The sequence below is a fragment of the Zosterops lateralis genome (genome assembly GCF_965231275.1).
Source record: "Zosterops lateralis genome assembly, chromosome: 21".
Classification (NCBI taxonomy): Eukaryota; Metazoa; Chordata; class Aves; order Passeriformes; family Zosteropidae; genus Zosterops; species Zosterops lateralis.
The window spans coordinates 8,510,575-8,526,301 of record NC_139781.1 but is presented as its reverse complement, the minus strand read 5'-3'; the positions used below and the strand labels follow the sequence as shown (position 1 = coordinate 8,526,301).

Sequence of the window (15,727 nt, the reverse complement as noted above, 5' to 3'; positions counted from 1 at the left end):
ATAAATGACTAATGGGTGAGAGGATTTTGTTAATCTCCTGATTTTCTACCTGTGGGTCAGTGGTGAGATCTCACAGCCAGCACTGTCAGCACACCAGCGGCACCAGTGTCACACAGCTCTGCTGAGGGGTTTTGTCACGTCTCTGATCTCTCCTAGATGCTGAGGATCTCTACAAGAGGCCCTTGACTCTGGAGGATCTGATTTGCTACAGCTTCCAGGTGGCCAAAGGCATGGAGTTCCTCGCCTCCCGAAAAGTGAGCTCACTCAGACTGCCTGAGAGGGAGAAACCCAAACACACTTCTGAGCCTGAGAAATCTGCTTTTTGCTCTTCTGTTCAAGTGCTGGAGATCACTCTAGCTCTGGTGGTTGTGCTGTGATTAGCACTCAAGGGGTTGTGGAGGAACATCCATCACATTCTTGGCTGCAGAGACTGGTGTCTGCAGCAGGAGGGTTGGGATAGAAGGAGTGAACACACATTGTCAGACAATTTGTGGAGCTGCCTCACAAATAAATGCAGAAAGGGTTTGTAGGGAAAGCTCCTCTTAGTGTGGTGAGCAACAACACTGCTGGAAAATGAGGAGGGAGTATCCAGTTATTCCTTTAGTTTGTCAGAGGTGTTGGGACTGTCAGGGTTGGATAAACAGGAAGGAGTCTGTAGCCTGTGGAACACCTCTCCAGGTAAATGCAAGAGGCCCTTGACTCTGGAGGATCTGATTTGCTACAGGTGGCCAAAGGCATGGAGTTCCTCTCCTCCCTAAAAACTGCCTGCAGGGTGCCTGAGAGGGAGAAACCCAAACACACTTCTGAGCCTGAGAAATCTGCTTTTTGCTCTTCTGTTGGAGTGCTGGAGATCACTCTAGCTCTGGTGGTGATGCACTCAAGGGGTTGTAGAGGAACATCCATCACATTCTTGGCTGCAGGGACTGGTGTCTGCAGCAGGAGGGTTGGGATAGAAGGAGGGAACACAGATTGTCAGACAATTTGTGGAGCTGCCTCACAAATAAAGGCAGAAAGGGCTTGTAGGGAAAGCTGCTCTTAGTGTGGTGAGCAACAACACTGCTGGAAAATGAGGAGGGAGTATCCAGTTATTCCTTTAGTTTGTCAGAGGTGTGGGGACTGTCAGCCAAGTCAGTGCCCCTTGGATAAACAGGAAGGGGTTTGTAGCCTGTGGAACACCTCTCCAGGTAAATGCAAGAGGCCCTTGACTCTGGAGGATCTGATTTGCTACAGGTGGCCAAAGGCAGGGAGTTCCTCACCTCCCTAAAAACTGCCTGCAGGGTGCCTGAGAGGGAGAAACCCAAACACACTTTTGAGCCTGAGAAATCTGCTTTTTGCTCTTCTGTTCAAGTGCTGGAGATCACTCTAGCTCTGGTGGTGATGCACTCAAGGGGTTGTGGAGGAACATCCATCACATTCTTGGCTGCAGGGACTGGTGTCTGCAGCAGGAGGGTTGAGATAGAAGGAGTGAACACAGATTGTCAGACAATTTGTGGAGCTGCCTCACAAATAAATGCAGAAAGGGCTTGTAGGGAAAGCTCCTCTTAGTGTGGTGAGCAACAACACTGCTGGAAAATGAGGAGGGAGTGTCCAGTTATTCCTTTAGTTTGTCAGAGGTGTGGGACTGTCAGGGTTGGATAAACAGGAAGGGGTTTGTAGCCTGTGGAACACCTTTCCAGGTAAATGCAGTGTAAAATCCACAGGCCAGAGGGTGCACAGAGCTGAGCCTGCACTCACACTCAGCCACCAGAAATCCTGAGCAGGGTTAGCCCATCTCACACCCTCCTGGTTCTGCACTGCCAAATGCACCTGCAGCTGCTTTTTTGGCTTCTCCTGAATTGCCCAGGGCTCAGCTAACTAGAAAACAGGACTGTTGTCCTTGTTTTAACTGCAAAATTATTTCAGACAGAAAAATCAGAAAACTGAGTCTAATATTGGCTTGTTCTCTGAGTTATTCTCTGTTTTGCATATCCCATTTGGAGCAATCCCCACTCCCTACTCTTCTTCAAAGGCAATTAATTTATTTCCCCATCCCCAAAGCAGCTCTCCTGCCTCCAGCTGGAGCAGGGACCCCTAGCCCACCCCTCTCTGACCCTGTGTCATTCCCTGGCAGTGCATCCACCGGGATCTGGCAGCCAGGAACATCCTCCTGTCCGAGAACAACGTGGTCAAGATCTGTGACTTCGGCCTGGCCAGGGACATTTATAAAGACCCCGACTACGTCAGGAAGGGAGATGTGAGTGCAAAAAGCTTCTCTTGGTACCCTCAGGCAGGTCAGGAGCAGCACATCTGGCAACCTGTTGTGTCTCTTGGATTTCAGGCACGGCTCCCACTCAAGTGGATGGCTCCAGAAGCTATTTTTGATAAAATTTACACCACGCAGAGCGATGTGTGGTCCTTCGGAGTGCTGCTCTGGGAGATATTTTCTCTGGGTAAGAATGGTTTCAACCCCTTTTTTTTTTTTCCTTTAATTTATGGTTGTTTAGCTAAGAAAAAGCTTTTAACAAAAGGTGATCGTTCTGTTTCACTGAGGATAAAATCAGGTGTAAAATAAACCAAATTTCAGTGAGAACTCCACCTGACAAAAGATGTGAAAACACTGGGGAGGGAGAGATCAAAAATCCTAAATCCTGGATCTAACATTTGTACCCACCAAGGGTAAAACAGGGGCTCTTGTAGCTGCATTGTCTGCAAGCCACGACATTTCTAGAATAATAATAATAATAATAATAATAATAATAATAATAATAATAATGTTCTTTATGTGCTGTTAGATTTCTCAGCCTGGCTGAGCTCTGGTTACTGTCCAGCAGATAAATCTGTAAAACTCAGACAAGCAGCCCCACAGACATTTGGGCTCTGCTGCTCTCAGATTCTCCTTGCAGAGAGTGGCAGGATTTGTTTTTCCTCAGGGAATTCAGGAATGTCAGCTCTGGCTTTTTAATCAGCACTTGCAGACAAAAGAAAACAAGAAGCATTGTCAACTTAAGCTGCTGGATTTTAAAGCAAACTCTAATCTTAAAGCAAACTCTAATCTCCTTCTATCTTTAGCTCATGGATCAGTTAAAATTAATGATTGGGCTCAAGATGCCAAGTGAAAATGCAAAGTCTGGAGCTGTTTCTCTGCTAATCTTCACTTAGGGCTGGCTGCAGGATCACAACCTGCTCTCAGTCCAAGTCTTTGATTTGGACTTTTCCCTGCTCCACATCTGCACATGGAGCAGAAAAATTCACACTCAAGAAAGAGTTTGAAAGTGGCAGCTCCTGCTTTCCCTGGGGCCCAGCCCTGGTTTATTTAGGGTGTGGTTTATTTAGGGTGTTGTTATTTTGGGGTAGCTCTGTAACACCATCACCTGCTGCAGGTTTGGGGGCAGCTCCAGAAGCACCAGGAATGCTCTGGTTTATCAGATTATTCAGGAAGATGATTTAACATCAGACACATTCAGGGCCAGGCTCCCCATTGGGAACCAAAAGGAAATGCAGTGATGAATCCAAAGGGGCACTGCAGGAACAAACTTTGCACCACTCCCAAAGCTCCTGAAAGAATTTAACAGGTGGCCTTTAATACTGGACAGCAATACAAATTAAAATCCAGTTCAGTGAAATTCATCTTTATTTTAATCTATTAAAAAAAAAAAAAAAACCACCCCAAAAAAACCACAAACAAATAAACAAATAACACCAAAATAAAAAATAAATAATAATAAAATAAAATACAATAAAATAAAGTAAAATAAAATAAAAATAAAAATAAAAATAAATAAAATAAAATAAAAAATAAAATAAAATAAAATAAAATTAAATTAAATTAAATTAAAATAAAATAAATATGAGATGAAATGAAATAAAATAAATAAAATAAAATAAAATAAAATAAAATAAAATAAAAATAAAATAAAATAATAAATTAAAATAAAATAAAATAAAAACAAAAATAAATTAAATTAAAATAAAATAAAACAAAACAAAATAAAATAAAATAAAATAAAATAAATAAAATAAAATAAAATAAAATAAAATAAAATAAAATAAAATAAAATAAAATAAAGAACCACCACATTTTTTCTGGGTTCTTTTAGCCCCTTTCTTGGCACTGTCCTCTCCTGAATTTGGAATCTGCCCTGGCTGTGACATAGATCACAAACTCCTTCCTTAACTGGTGGCACAGCCTCAAACTCAAAAAACACTCATTTTTTTCTCTGAGAGGGGTTTTCATCCAGCTCACCCAGGCAGGCCTGTGGCTTGGCACTGCTCACATCTGCAGCTCCAACGATAAATATTTAATTAAGGATTTGTGTCGCTGATTGAATTCTCGCGGATAAAAAAGTTTTACAGATCATTGAGGAGCCACGGGATGGAAGTTATTTGTCGTTGCCACGGGATGTGTTTTGGCTCTCACTGGGTCCCACAGACTGAGAAACCTCTAAAAAAAAAAAAAAAGGAAAAATCTTGATTAGGAAAATGCAGAGTGTAGTTTGTGTCCTTGCAGGGTCAGAAGCTGAGTGAAGGAACTCTGCCAGCCTGGCTCTGCTTTGGTGACACACAGTTAAATCAGGACTTGAGGGAATATTAATTTCCATCTGGGGATGAGCTTGCAACGAGCTTTAAATTATTCAGATGGGGTCAGCACAGCTCATGGCAGCAGGGTTTAACACATCCTGAAATCCCTGATGGCACAGAGTGTCGGTGCCTGCTGGAATTTCAATGTTCAACCCTTCCAAAAGCAATCAGAGATAATGATATCAACAAACCTGGTAGTAACATCAGCATCTCATTTTCCCACTGAAATAAACCCAAGATCAAAAGAGGGCTCCCATATCCAATGCATGCCACATCTCGGAGCGTTTTGGAGATTTCCCCTAAGGAAAACACCATGTGTAGGTTTTACACCATATGTTCCAGCCTACGTTTCTCCAAAAAGCTGTCTCAGCATTCCAAATCCAAGTGATCAGACTTATCTCAGAGTCCAGATAAAGCCAGAGTGGAAGTGGGAAAGGGAGAGCTCCTTGATTTTATTATCTGAGCTGCTTCCAGCTGGTAGGAGGCCAGCACTGGCCAAAATATAAATTACCAAAAGTCAAAAAATCAATCATGGGCTTGTGGAATGTCCAGCAGCTGGAATGAATCTCTAACATTAATTAGTCCCAATCCCTCCTGCCATGGGCAGGGCACCTCCTGCTAAACCAGGCTGCTCAAGGCTTTATTCAACTTGGTTTTGAACACTGACAGTTTTGGGGCATCCACAACTTGTCTGTGCTAGGGCATCACCACCCCCCAGTAAAATATTTCATCCTAATATTTAATCTTCTTTCAGTTTGTCCCATTTATTCCTTGTCCTGTCACTGTCACCCTTTGCTCTCACCAGCACCTTGGTCTGATCTGTGATGGAAGCAAAGAGAGATTGTGAAAACAAGTGGGATTCTCCATCCCTGAGATGAGCAGATAATTCCAGGTTATTCTGAGCAGAATTACAGCCAAAGGCAAGGCTGGGAAGGAAAATCCAAGTAAAAAGCAGAAATGATGGTGCTGCCAATCTCTTACAGAGCTCCAGGAGAGACTCTGAGCCCTGTGCTCTGGCTCTTGCACATCCAGAAAATTCAGGAGTGCTGTGGATAAACATCCCTGGGCTCTGCATGTCCTGGGAGCCCATTTGTGCTGAGATTCCTTCATGTTCTGCCCACAGAACAGTCACCTTCACAGAGTAGAATAACTCTGGAATCAACCACATTTTGGCCCCTTCTTCAATGCTTTATGCAAAATATTTCTGCTGTTCTCGTTGTGCCCCCGAGTGCACAGCACATGATGGGGTTTCCAAATGGGGAACAAAAAAAATGGCAGGAAATATGCAGGAGTGGTGTAGACAGATTCCTCGAGGGCTGGATAGAGATTCCATTCAATCTCCTACATGATTAAATTGTTTCTCAGTTCATCATCCAGCCCTCTGGGATGGGATCCAGCCAAAATGTCCAAGACAAGGTTTGTGCTGGGAAGTTACAAAGCTTTTAATTTTTATCCACAGTAAGTTCAGTAACATCTCAAACTCCAGACTTCTCCTGAATTTTTTACCTGTGAGCTCTGGATGCCAAAAAACTCTCCCAAACTTTTGAGGGAGTTAACACAAAGGTCCCAGCCCTTCACAGAATTCAAACTCTGTGCAGAAATTGCAGCTGCCACGAGCTGCCCCTGCCAGGGCTCAGCCAACACTTGGGTGGCACTCGAGGTAAACAACTCATGGAAAACACAGTCAGGAAAGAAAACAAGGCTGAAAAGCTGGAAGAGCACTGTCAAGGGAGTGTTTTATCCAGCAGTTGGTGAACCAGGGGAGGAGCAATTCCACACATGGGGTTGAACCAAGATTTTCCTGGTCCTTGGCGGGTGCCCCCAGCCCCCTCTGCACTCACTCTCAGGGGTGTCAGGCAATGAAGGATGAGCAGGAATCACTCACTCTGTGTTTATCCACTCGCTGCAGGATATTGGCAGGGTAAGAAAGTTCAGAAAGCACTGCAGGATATTGGCACAGGTCAGAAAGCACCGTGTAACCCATTGGACAAGCTGCAACTTTTCTACCACTGACACAGAGATATTTAAACTCTTAAACTAAGACTTTAATTAATTAATTTCTCCTGTGCCCTATTTTACCTTGGAGTGCTCCTGAGACAGTGTGATTGAAATCTCTGAAGAGGCACACTGAGTCTGTAACAGGTTTCCAAACAAAAAAAAAAAAAAAAAAAAAAAAATGTAGATTGTGAGTGATTGCAACTCCTTCTCCACTGGATCTCCTGTTACTGCCAGACTCTGGTCACCTGGAATGCTCAGCAGTTCCCTGGGCTGGGACACAGGGATTGGGCCACCCTGAACCCTCTGGTTGCTCCCACAGGTGCCTCTCCCTACCCTGGGGTGCAGATCGATGAGGATTTCTGCCGGCGGCTCAAGGAGGGCACCAGGATGAGATCTCCAGAATATTCCACTCCTGAAATGTAAGAGCTGCTCCTGGGGCTGGGGCCTCACACACCTCACAGAGGGGGTTGTGTTGGGCTGGGGAGGGGGCGATGGGTGTTTTATTTGCTGTGTGTTTATTGGATTTATATAGATTTTATTTGAAGCTGTGATTGAGTGTATTTGGGGTGTCTGACAGCACAGAGTGATGCTGAGGACAGCCCAAGTCAGCCTGAGCTTTGCCAACAAGAGGATGATCAGATGTCTCTTGTCAGTTGTAGTTCATGGAGCTCAGATTCTGTGATAGAAACCCAGAACCAGCTTTTATTGCCATAACCAGGGCTTATTTCAGCAGTATCACCAGGGCCCTGAGTTAGGTGCAAACCAAAATCCTGCAGGCTCAGCTGAGACAGGAACCAAAACTCCTTCCACAGGGAAACTAACCCAGAATTTCAGCACGTGGAGACATGACCCTCTATTAATCCAAACCAAAATCCTTCAGGCTCACCTGAGACAGGAACCAAAACACAATCCACAGGGAAACTAAACCAGAATTTCATCACGTGGAGACACGACCCTCTCTTAATCCAAACCAAAATCCTGCAGGTTCAGCTGAGGCAGGAACCAAAACTCCTTCCACAGGGAAACTAACCCAGAATTTCATTACACGGAGACCTGACCCTCTTTTAATCCAAAGACCAAACCAAGCATCAGCAGAACAAAACAATTTGGAAAGAAATCTCCAATCATTCCCCATTCCTAACCCCTGTTTTGTTCTCCCAGCTACCAGACCATGCTGGACTGCTGGCACGGGGTGCCCACGGAGAGGCCGACGTTCAGCGAGCTGGTGGAGCGCCTGGGGGACCTGCTCCAGGCCAACGTGCAGCAGGTACAGCAGGGACAGCCCTCTGCAGGGAGTGGGGGCTTGGAGAGGACACCTGGCTTCTTTATTTTTCTGACTTGTGTATATATGTATAATGTATATATCACTTATATACACTTTTTACAGAAGGCCAACATTGGCCCAAGGAGGTCACAACCTCCTGACCCCATTGGTCTGACCATCAGTCAAGTTCTCCTCTCAGAGAACTATGCAAAATACAAGATAATTTCTAAAAATACATGTAGTTTACATCAAGCAGTGTGAGAATCAGGCTGCAAAGATTCAAACACTTGAAAGCAAGAAAACGCAGGGTAACACGGGGATGTCACTACGGGATGTGAAAAGAATGACACTCACACATTCAGGTTGTTAAAGCAAAAAGAGGTTTTTTTTTGACCTCTATTTATATAGATTTTGGACAGTGACCATGGATTGGACAAATGAGGTTGACACCTCTCCAACCACACTGATCAAACTCAAAGTCCATCAATCATCCCTCCTCAAAAGAGGAATGATAAGCAAGAAGAACAATTTACAACATCACTTTGTTTACATAAAAATCTGTGAGAAACTCCACTACAAAAACGCAAACATCAGAAGGCTGAAAAAAAAGTCAGGGCGACACATTTGGGCAGAGGTGAAGGTTATTAAACACCAATATGAGATTTCACTTCCTAGCACAGCTCACTGCTGGGATGAGTAAAGACAATGTTAACTACTCATACGTTAACTTTAATTCTCATTTCTCCACCTCCTGGATTTTGTCTCTCGTTTCCAAGTCTGTGTTCACCAGTGTGTCGCTCTGATTTTTCAACCTTTGGATGTTTTCACATTTCTATTAGAACTTTCTCACATTTATAACAAAAACAATTATATTTTGTAAATAACACATTCCTTCCAGGGGGGAGGACAAATTGATGGACTTCTAAATTGACCACTGGGGTCAGAGAGGTGTTACACTCGTCCCCCAATCCCTGATCAAATTCCAAACCCTATTTAAACCCCAAATCATAATAAACTTTATTTTTCTCTCCTCACTTCTCACCTTGACAGGTGAGTGTGGTTCTTTTGTGTCCTCTAATGACACCAGTGCTTTTGGGAACTTTACAATAATGCAGCTTAAAGCACAGAAAATCAGATATATCGTGATTAATTTCATAACAGTTCAACCAGTTGTTTTCTTCCTCTGGTTGTAAAAACAACCAGATCAGTTATGCAATTGTCAATTTAATTGAAGAAGAAAATATTCTCCTCCAGCTCCTTCCTGTTTGTAAACAAATTCAGTGGAGCTGAGCTGAAGTGGGCCCAGTCTGCAACATGAAGAGCTTGAGAGTTTGATTCTATAACCAAAATAAATTGAGGAGACATAAAAATCATGATAAGGGAATAGGGCACTTAACTGCTTCTCAAAATTAAAAACAAAGAGAAGCGCAGGGAGATTTGGACGAGCAGTTTCAGGAGGTAAAGGCAGAGGAATTCCTGAGGGATTGCTGCAGGGGGGTGATGACAAGGCAGAGCTCATTGCCACGAGCAGCAGCAATTCATGGGAAGGACAAGAAATTAAATCCTTTCAGACTCCCATTTTAAGGCCAAGCTCCTGGAGTTTGAACAGAACCAAGAAATCTGTACTTGGCCCATGTACTGGGATATCCCAGCCCATGTCCATGATCCCACATCACAGAGTGCCCAAAGGGCCCCATTTCCTCACAAACCCCCCTGCACAGCCATTCTTGGATGAAATCTGCATTCCAACTCCCAGAGCTTCCACAGGCTGTGAGGAACACGATAATCACCTTGAACAAACATCACAGTTAAGTTAAAACACAATTTAACCCTTTCTGATCCCAAACCTCTGTAGGATAAAACAACCTCCCACATCTGACAAGCAGCACAAAACAAACTTTGTGATTTTTTCTGTTATCAATTTCACAGGATGGCAAAGACTACATCCCACTGAACATCACCTTGTGCCCAGATGGAGAATCCAACACCAAAACCTGCCCTGTGGAAGAGACTTTGACCAACGGGGTGAATCGCTGGAGCGCCGTGGAAACTGGGTGAGAAAAACAAACAGACCCAGGGTTGGGTGGGGAAAATAAACATTTCACTGTCTGCTCTCCTGCCTTTCATATGGCTGGTGAAAGGATCAGATAAACGTGTCAGGGTGTTGGTTATGAGGTGCAAGAAGTGACAAAAGCGAAGTGATACAGGTATGGTGTTTCTGAGCTTGTTTCTCCAGCCAGCTCTGCTCTTCAGATCCCATATAAATTATAATATTCCTTTGGGTTATTCCTTTGGGTCCAGATTTCAGACAGAGACAGGACCCTGATTGGAAAAAAAAGAACAACTCACACTTGGTGAAACTTAGGAAGGTGTTTATTCAAGGCCAAGGCCCAGGTTGCTGAGTGTGAGTGACTATTTTTGGCCCTTACTTGCTTTTATGAACAGGCCCATTACTGATGGGAATGAGGGGCAGTGATTTAGGTATAGGGAACATTGACATTGCCATTTTTTGGGGTAAAAAGGGGTGTGGAGATACCTGGAAACCTTGGCTGAGCCACCTGGCCATCAAATACCAGGGAGTGTCCATAGATAAGATAAAATAGGAGATACAATAGACTGGGACAGGGCTATTAAGGAGATAAAATAGGGAGAACCAGGCCTGTTATGTGGGATAACATTATTAGTGATTAAGGAGAGGGGTAGGGGTAGGAATGAACCATTACAGGAACTTAATAACAAAAAAAATCATACAGAACTTTAGAAAACCCAAAATTGCACATTGCAGCAGGAAAGTGGGCTGTGTGAGGATGGAACTGAGCATCTGCCTGGGTTTTCTGCTGACCCCTGGATTTTTCCTGCTTTCAGTAACAACAGCAAGAAGAGACCCCTGAGCGTGAAGACTTTTGATGAGGTGCCAGTGGAAAAGGAGAAAGTGATGCACGAGGTAAGAGAGGTGACTCCATCCCTCCCCAGCAGGTTCACGGATCAGCAGCACCACAAACACTCAAAGCTGAGTTTTTTGGAGTCTGTTTGGGAGGAGAGAACTTTAAATCAGGCAGAAAATTTGGCTCTGCCACCTCACACACAACAAAGAGGGGCCTGAATTTCTCTTAACAAATAACTTAAAGAGAAGCTCACCTGTGGTTCCTTTGGCTTTGATGTGGCTCAAGGGGATTTATATTCAATATTTCCAAGATGTTTTTTCACTGTAAGAAAGTGGCAGCTCTTGAAATGAAGCTCTTTGAGGGAAATGTGTCCAAAAAAAGGGAGCCAATCATTTTGTGGGGGTGAAGGTGTTCAGTTCTGGGCAGACAAGAACAAAATTCCAGATCCTGGTCTTGATTCACACCAAGGGCTTTAACCCTGGATTTATCCTCACTGAAAATGAATGTGGTTATTGCCAGGTCAATGCCAAGGATGGGAGAGTGTTAAAGAGTTTAATTTCTCCTCCAGGAGAAAACAAAAGCTCGTTTTGTTACAGAATGAGGGTTCTGCTTGTTCTTCTGAAATTATTGCTTGGATTTTCTTATTTTAAAAAAATCCCCAAGAACAACTCCTGAATCCCTGTGGAGGTGTCTTGTCTCTGCCTCATCCAGCCCTGACACCTCACCAGGGAAGGGTTTGGTAGCAGGATGAACCTCACCCACCCCTGTGAGTTCTTGTCTTGCCCGAAGGAGTGAAGCAACGACAGCAGGAAAAAAGAGGAGGCTGTTCAGGGTTAACTGCTGGATTTATTCATCATTTATTTATTTATCTGCCCCAGCAGACACCCCTCAGCAGAAGAAGAGGGGGGAAAAAAAGCAGGAAACCCCCCAATGTAACACCTTTTATTGGGGGAGGAACTCAGGGATGGGTTTAACTGGGGACAAATCAGGGGCCAAAGGGGTCTGGCTCTCCAGGTAAATGACACACATTGTAATAAATTAATAACTCGGGTGGGGAGACAGCTGAAGTCTTGTCCAGCCACTTGGGGTCCTCACTGGAACTTTCCAGACTTTTGGGAGAGACCCCAAAGTGACAGACAAGGCCCAGGGGCTGGAAAACTTCTGACTGACACATAACTGGGGTTGGGGTGAAACCAATGAGGGTGGAACATGGAACAAAACCATTACAACTTATAAAAATGATCTTAATACAAGGAACAAATACATACATAAAACTAATAAAAACCAAAACCACACCACTCCACTGACCAAACCCAGCTTATTTCTCATTTGTTCTCTGCTGAGCACAAACTGGGGCCCATTATTTTGTATTTTTCCATTTTGCTTCGTATTTTCCATTCAAATGGAATTCCTGCCTCTTTCTATCTTGTGCATCTCAGGGATTTGCAGGCTCAGAAATTTCCCTGCTCCCTGCATCTTTCCCTTTTGCAGGATAAAAATCTGTCCATGTGAATCACACAAAGACATTTTGCCAGATCAGTGCAGTCTCAAGGGATTATTGCTGCCAGCACGAGCATTACCTGCCTAAGAGCTCCCTGTCTGTGGCATTTTAAAATACATGAAGGGAGGAAAAAGTTTCCCAAAAAAAAAGACAATAATACATCAAGAGCTTAGAAATAAAGGTGGTGTTTCAACAAGGATCTTTTAAATCAAAATCAGTGTGTGATCTGCTTTTGGACAGAGTATTTTGGTTATTGAAGTTTTCTTAATTATCAGCCCTGAATAGTCATTATGTGATTGTGTCCCAGAGCTGCCCCACCACCTTCCTGCCATTGTGGATTTATCTGCAATCTCTGTGCAGATCCTTTTAGCAGAGAGGTGTGAGCAAAACCCAGAGCAGCCCCCAGATAAACCATCCCTCCACCTCCTGTTTGAAGGGGAAACAGCCGAGATAAAAATCCAGAGATTTTACTGGGTTTTACTGAGGGTTTGTCAGACCTCATAATTCACTTTATACTTTTTAAACTCACTCACAAACTGATCTTATTAACAAATTATAGATAACCAGAGCATGGATAAAAAGGGGGTTTTATTATTATTTATTGTTTCATGAAATAATTTTTTATATTTTGATCAGTTTGACCTGTAAAATAAGACTAAATAGAGTTTCTTTTCTCTGCTGAGGGTTTTTACTGTCTTGGTTCTGACAAATGAACAGATTTTGCAACTTTCCAGCATCACAAAACATTTCAAATGCAAATAAAACACCCAGGGCATTTAATATTATTAAACTACTCAAAATGAGGACTATGGTGTTTGTGTGTTTGTATAAACTCAGCCCAAAGTTTAACTGCAGCCTCCAGATCCAGCTTTAAGGGCAGCAGAATCACAACCCCAACTTTAATCCAGATAATTTTGTTGGGCAACTCATTAAAAAAAAAAAAAATCCATAAAGAATTTTTTGGAGCTATATATCTTGACAAAGAATTTGCATTTACAAAATGCTGCTGAACTTCCACTTCCTCCACATCCCAGTGTTTCTAATTGTGTTGTTTCCAGTGGGTATTTCAGGAGCTTTTCCTCAGCCAGAATTATTGGAGATTGAATCTCAGTCTATTCATATCTCAGCTATCTCATGGTGCCCGTATGTCAGGCTTAATAGCAGCTTCAAATTTGAAAATGTCAAATTATTTTAAATTTTTTTATATATGCTCGTTTTAAAGGGTTGCTCTTTGGGAAAGGCAGATCAAAAATTTTAATGTCATCAAAAAAAAAAAAAAAAAAAAAAAAAAGGGAAACATTCCCAGGTTCCAGATAAAAATTGATAACACAGGCCTTGATCAAAGGATGTCCTGGAGGGTTGGTGGCTCCCAGGTTGCAGAAATCCCTGATGGTCCCTTCCTTTTGCTCCTCAGGAGTCTGACAGCGGGATGGTGCTGACCACAGAGGAGATAAAAAGCCCCAAGAGGCTGGAAATCCGTTCCTGGCCCTATGGGATCATGGCCCTGGCGTGAGTACCCTGGGGGGATTTATTTTTTTGGGGCAGTTCTTCCTTTCAGAGAAACTTGTGAAATTTGTAATTTTGTTTCTGCTGCTAAAAGGCAAACTCTGGATGTGCAGGCAAAGCTAAGGGGAGATGAACTCTGAATTTCAGCCCCATAACCCAAAAACCCTCAGCACTGTGTTTTAAGATCAAGATCCTGCAAATGGAAAATGATAAGAGGAAGAAAATGAGAATATATTCTAATATATATATATAGGTCTAATACACATATATAGGTCTAATATGTATATATAGGTCTAATATATAGAGAGAGGTCTAATATATATATTGGTCTAATATATATATAAGTCTAATATATATATAGGACTAATATATATAGGTCTAATATATAGAGAGAGGTCTAATATATATATTGGTCTAATATACATATATAGGTCTAATATATATATGTATAATATGTATATATAGGTCTAATATAGATAGGTCTAATATATGTATATATAGGTCTAATATATATATAGGTCTAATATATATATAGGACTAATATATATAGGTCTAATATATATAAGGAAAGGAGGAAAAGGGAGAAGAACAGAAGGAAAAGGGAGGAGAAGAAGAGGGAAAGGGAGAAGAATAGAAGGAAAAAGGAGAAGGGGAAGAAGGAAAGGGAAAAGGAGAGAAGGAAAGGGAGAAGAAGAAGAGGGAAAGGGAGAAGGAGAGGAGGAAAAGGGAGAATATTCCATAAGGAAAGGTGGACAGCACTAACAGGATGCTGTGGATTGCCTGGATGGGAGTGTGGCCTCAGCAATGTCGTATTTTCTGTATTTTCCCTGTAGCACTGTTCCAGGGCTGGACCTGATGGGATTAGCAGAAATCCCAATCCATTTCCATGTTTTTATCCCCTGCACACACCCAGAGCATTCCTGCCAGCACAATCCATTGCTATGGAGACCAAATGACACCAGCTCTGCAAACAGGAGCTCCAATGCCAGGAGCTGCATTGCTGTGATGCTTTACCTGGGCTGCTTCACCCCTTTTCCTGGGTGATTTCACACTGACACAAACCCAGCACACACAGGGCTAAATAAATAAATCCCTGGTGGGATTGATCCCTCTGAGGATTTGTCACTCACCCCTGGCAGCTTTTCCTTATTGCATTTCTCCTGTTTGGATAAAGAGCTGGCACAGGAGGGTTCCCTCTCTGCCCCTTCCAGGCTTTCTCCTGAAAATCTGACAAGTCAGATGTGGAAACACAGAAATTCCATCACAGCCTGTTATCTCTTTGGAGACTCCCAGGAAAAGCTGGAACTGCTCTCAGAGCCACTGGGAATGAGTGTGAGGATGTGTGGGGCAGTGAATCCCAGGGCTGTCCCCATTTCCAACTCCACAATTCCATCCAGGATGAGATTCCTGAGCTTTTCTGTGCCCTCAGACCATCCCAGCAGAGCCTGCAATGGGTTGTGCTGTTTTCTCCTCCTTCCCTGCATCCTCACAGGTGTGGAGGTCCAGCTGAGAAATTTTTTTTTATTATTTTTGAATCTTGAATCTTGCAGGTTCAGCAGTGCAGAGCACCCCAAAGCCCTCTTGTCTGAGGACAGGGCACCCCTGGGTGCTGCTGCACTGATAAGTGGAACAAACAATTCTCCAAAGCCTGTGGAATAATCTAGAAAGGTCAGGAGGGAGTGTGGGTTTAACAGGGGAGATAAAGTCACCCTTGTTAATGGTGTATCTCTCTTTATAAAAAACATTTACCCTGGATCCTTTTCAAATTCTTCCTTTTCTAAAACAAAACCGTTCAAAGGCTCAGCGTGTTTTCTAAACCAGGGTGGCTGCATTTATTATTTTTGCCCAAAATCTCACTGTTTATTTATTCATTCATTCATTCCTGTGTGGAGTTTAAAATTTGCCAACAGCCCACACCGTGGAGTGTCAGTGTCAAGAGTTTAGTGAGGATGGATCTGATAACTCTGATAACTCTGAGCCTGTTAGGCTGGACTAACCAGGGCTGAGCTTTTCCTC

General features: G+C 43.1%; 1 protein-coding gene across 1 annotated transcript in view; it reads left to right on the top strand.

Moving 5' to 3' along the window:
- Positions 1–15,727, top strand: part of LOC310917752 (vascular endothelial growth factor receptor kdr-like) — a 129,413-nt gene that overhangs the window by 108,248 nt on the left and 5,438 nt on the right. Inside the window, exons 22-29 of the mRNA XM_083876262.1 lie at positions 157–254; positions 2,111–2,233; positions 2,318–2,429; positions 6,875–6,974; positions 7,717–7,822; positions 9,749–9,873; positions 10,685–10,763; positions 13,620–13,714. Coding sequence (XP_083732388.1) covers positions 157–254; positions 2,111–2,233; positions 2,318–2,429; positions 6,875–6,974; positions 7,717–7,822; positions 9,749–9,873; positions 10,685–10,763; positions 13,620–13,714 — 838 coding nt within the window. The remainder of the gene's footprint in view (positions 1–156; positions 255–2,110; positions 2,234–2,317; positions 2,430–6,874; positions 6,975–7,716; positions 7,823–9,748; positions 9,874–10,684; positions 10,764–13,619; positions 13,715–15,727) is intronic.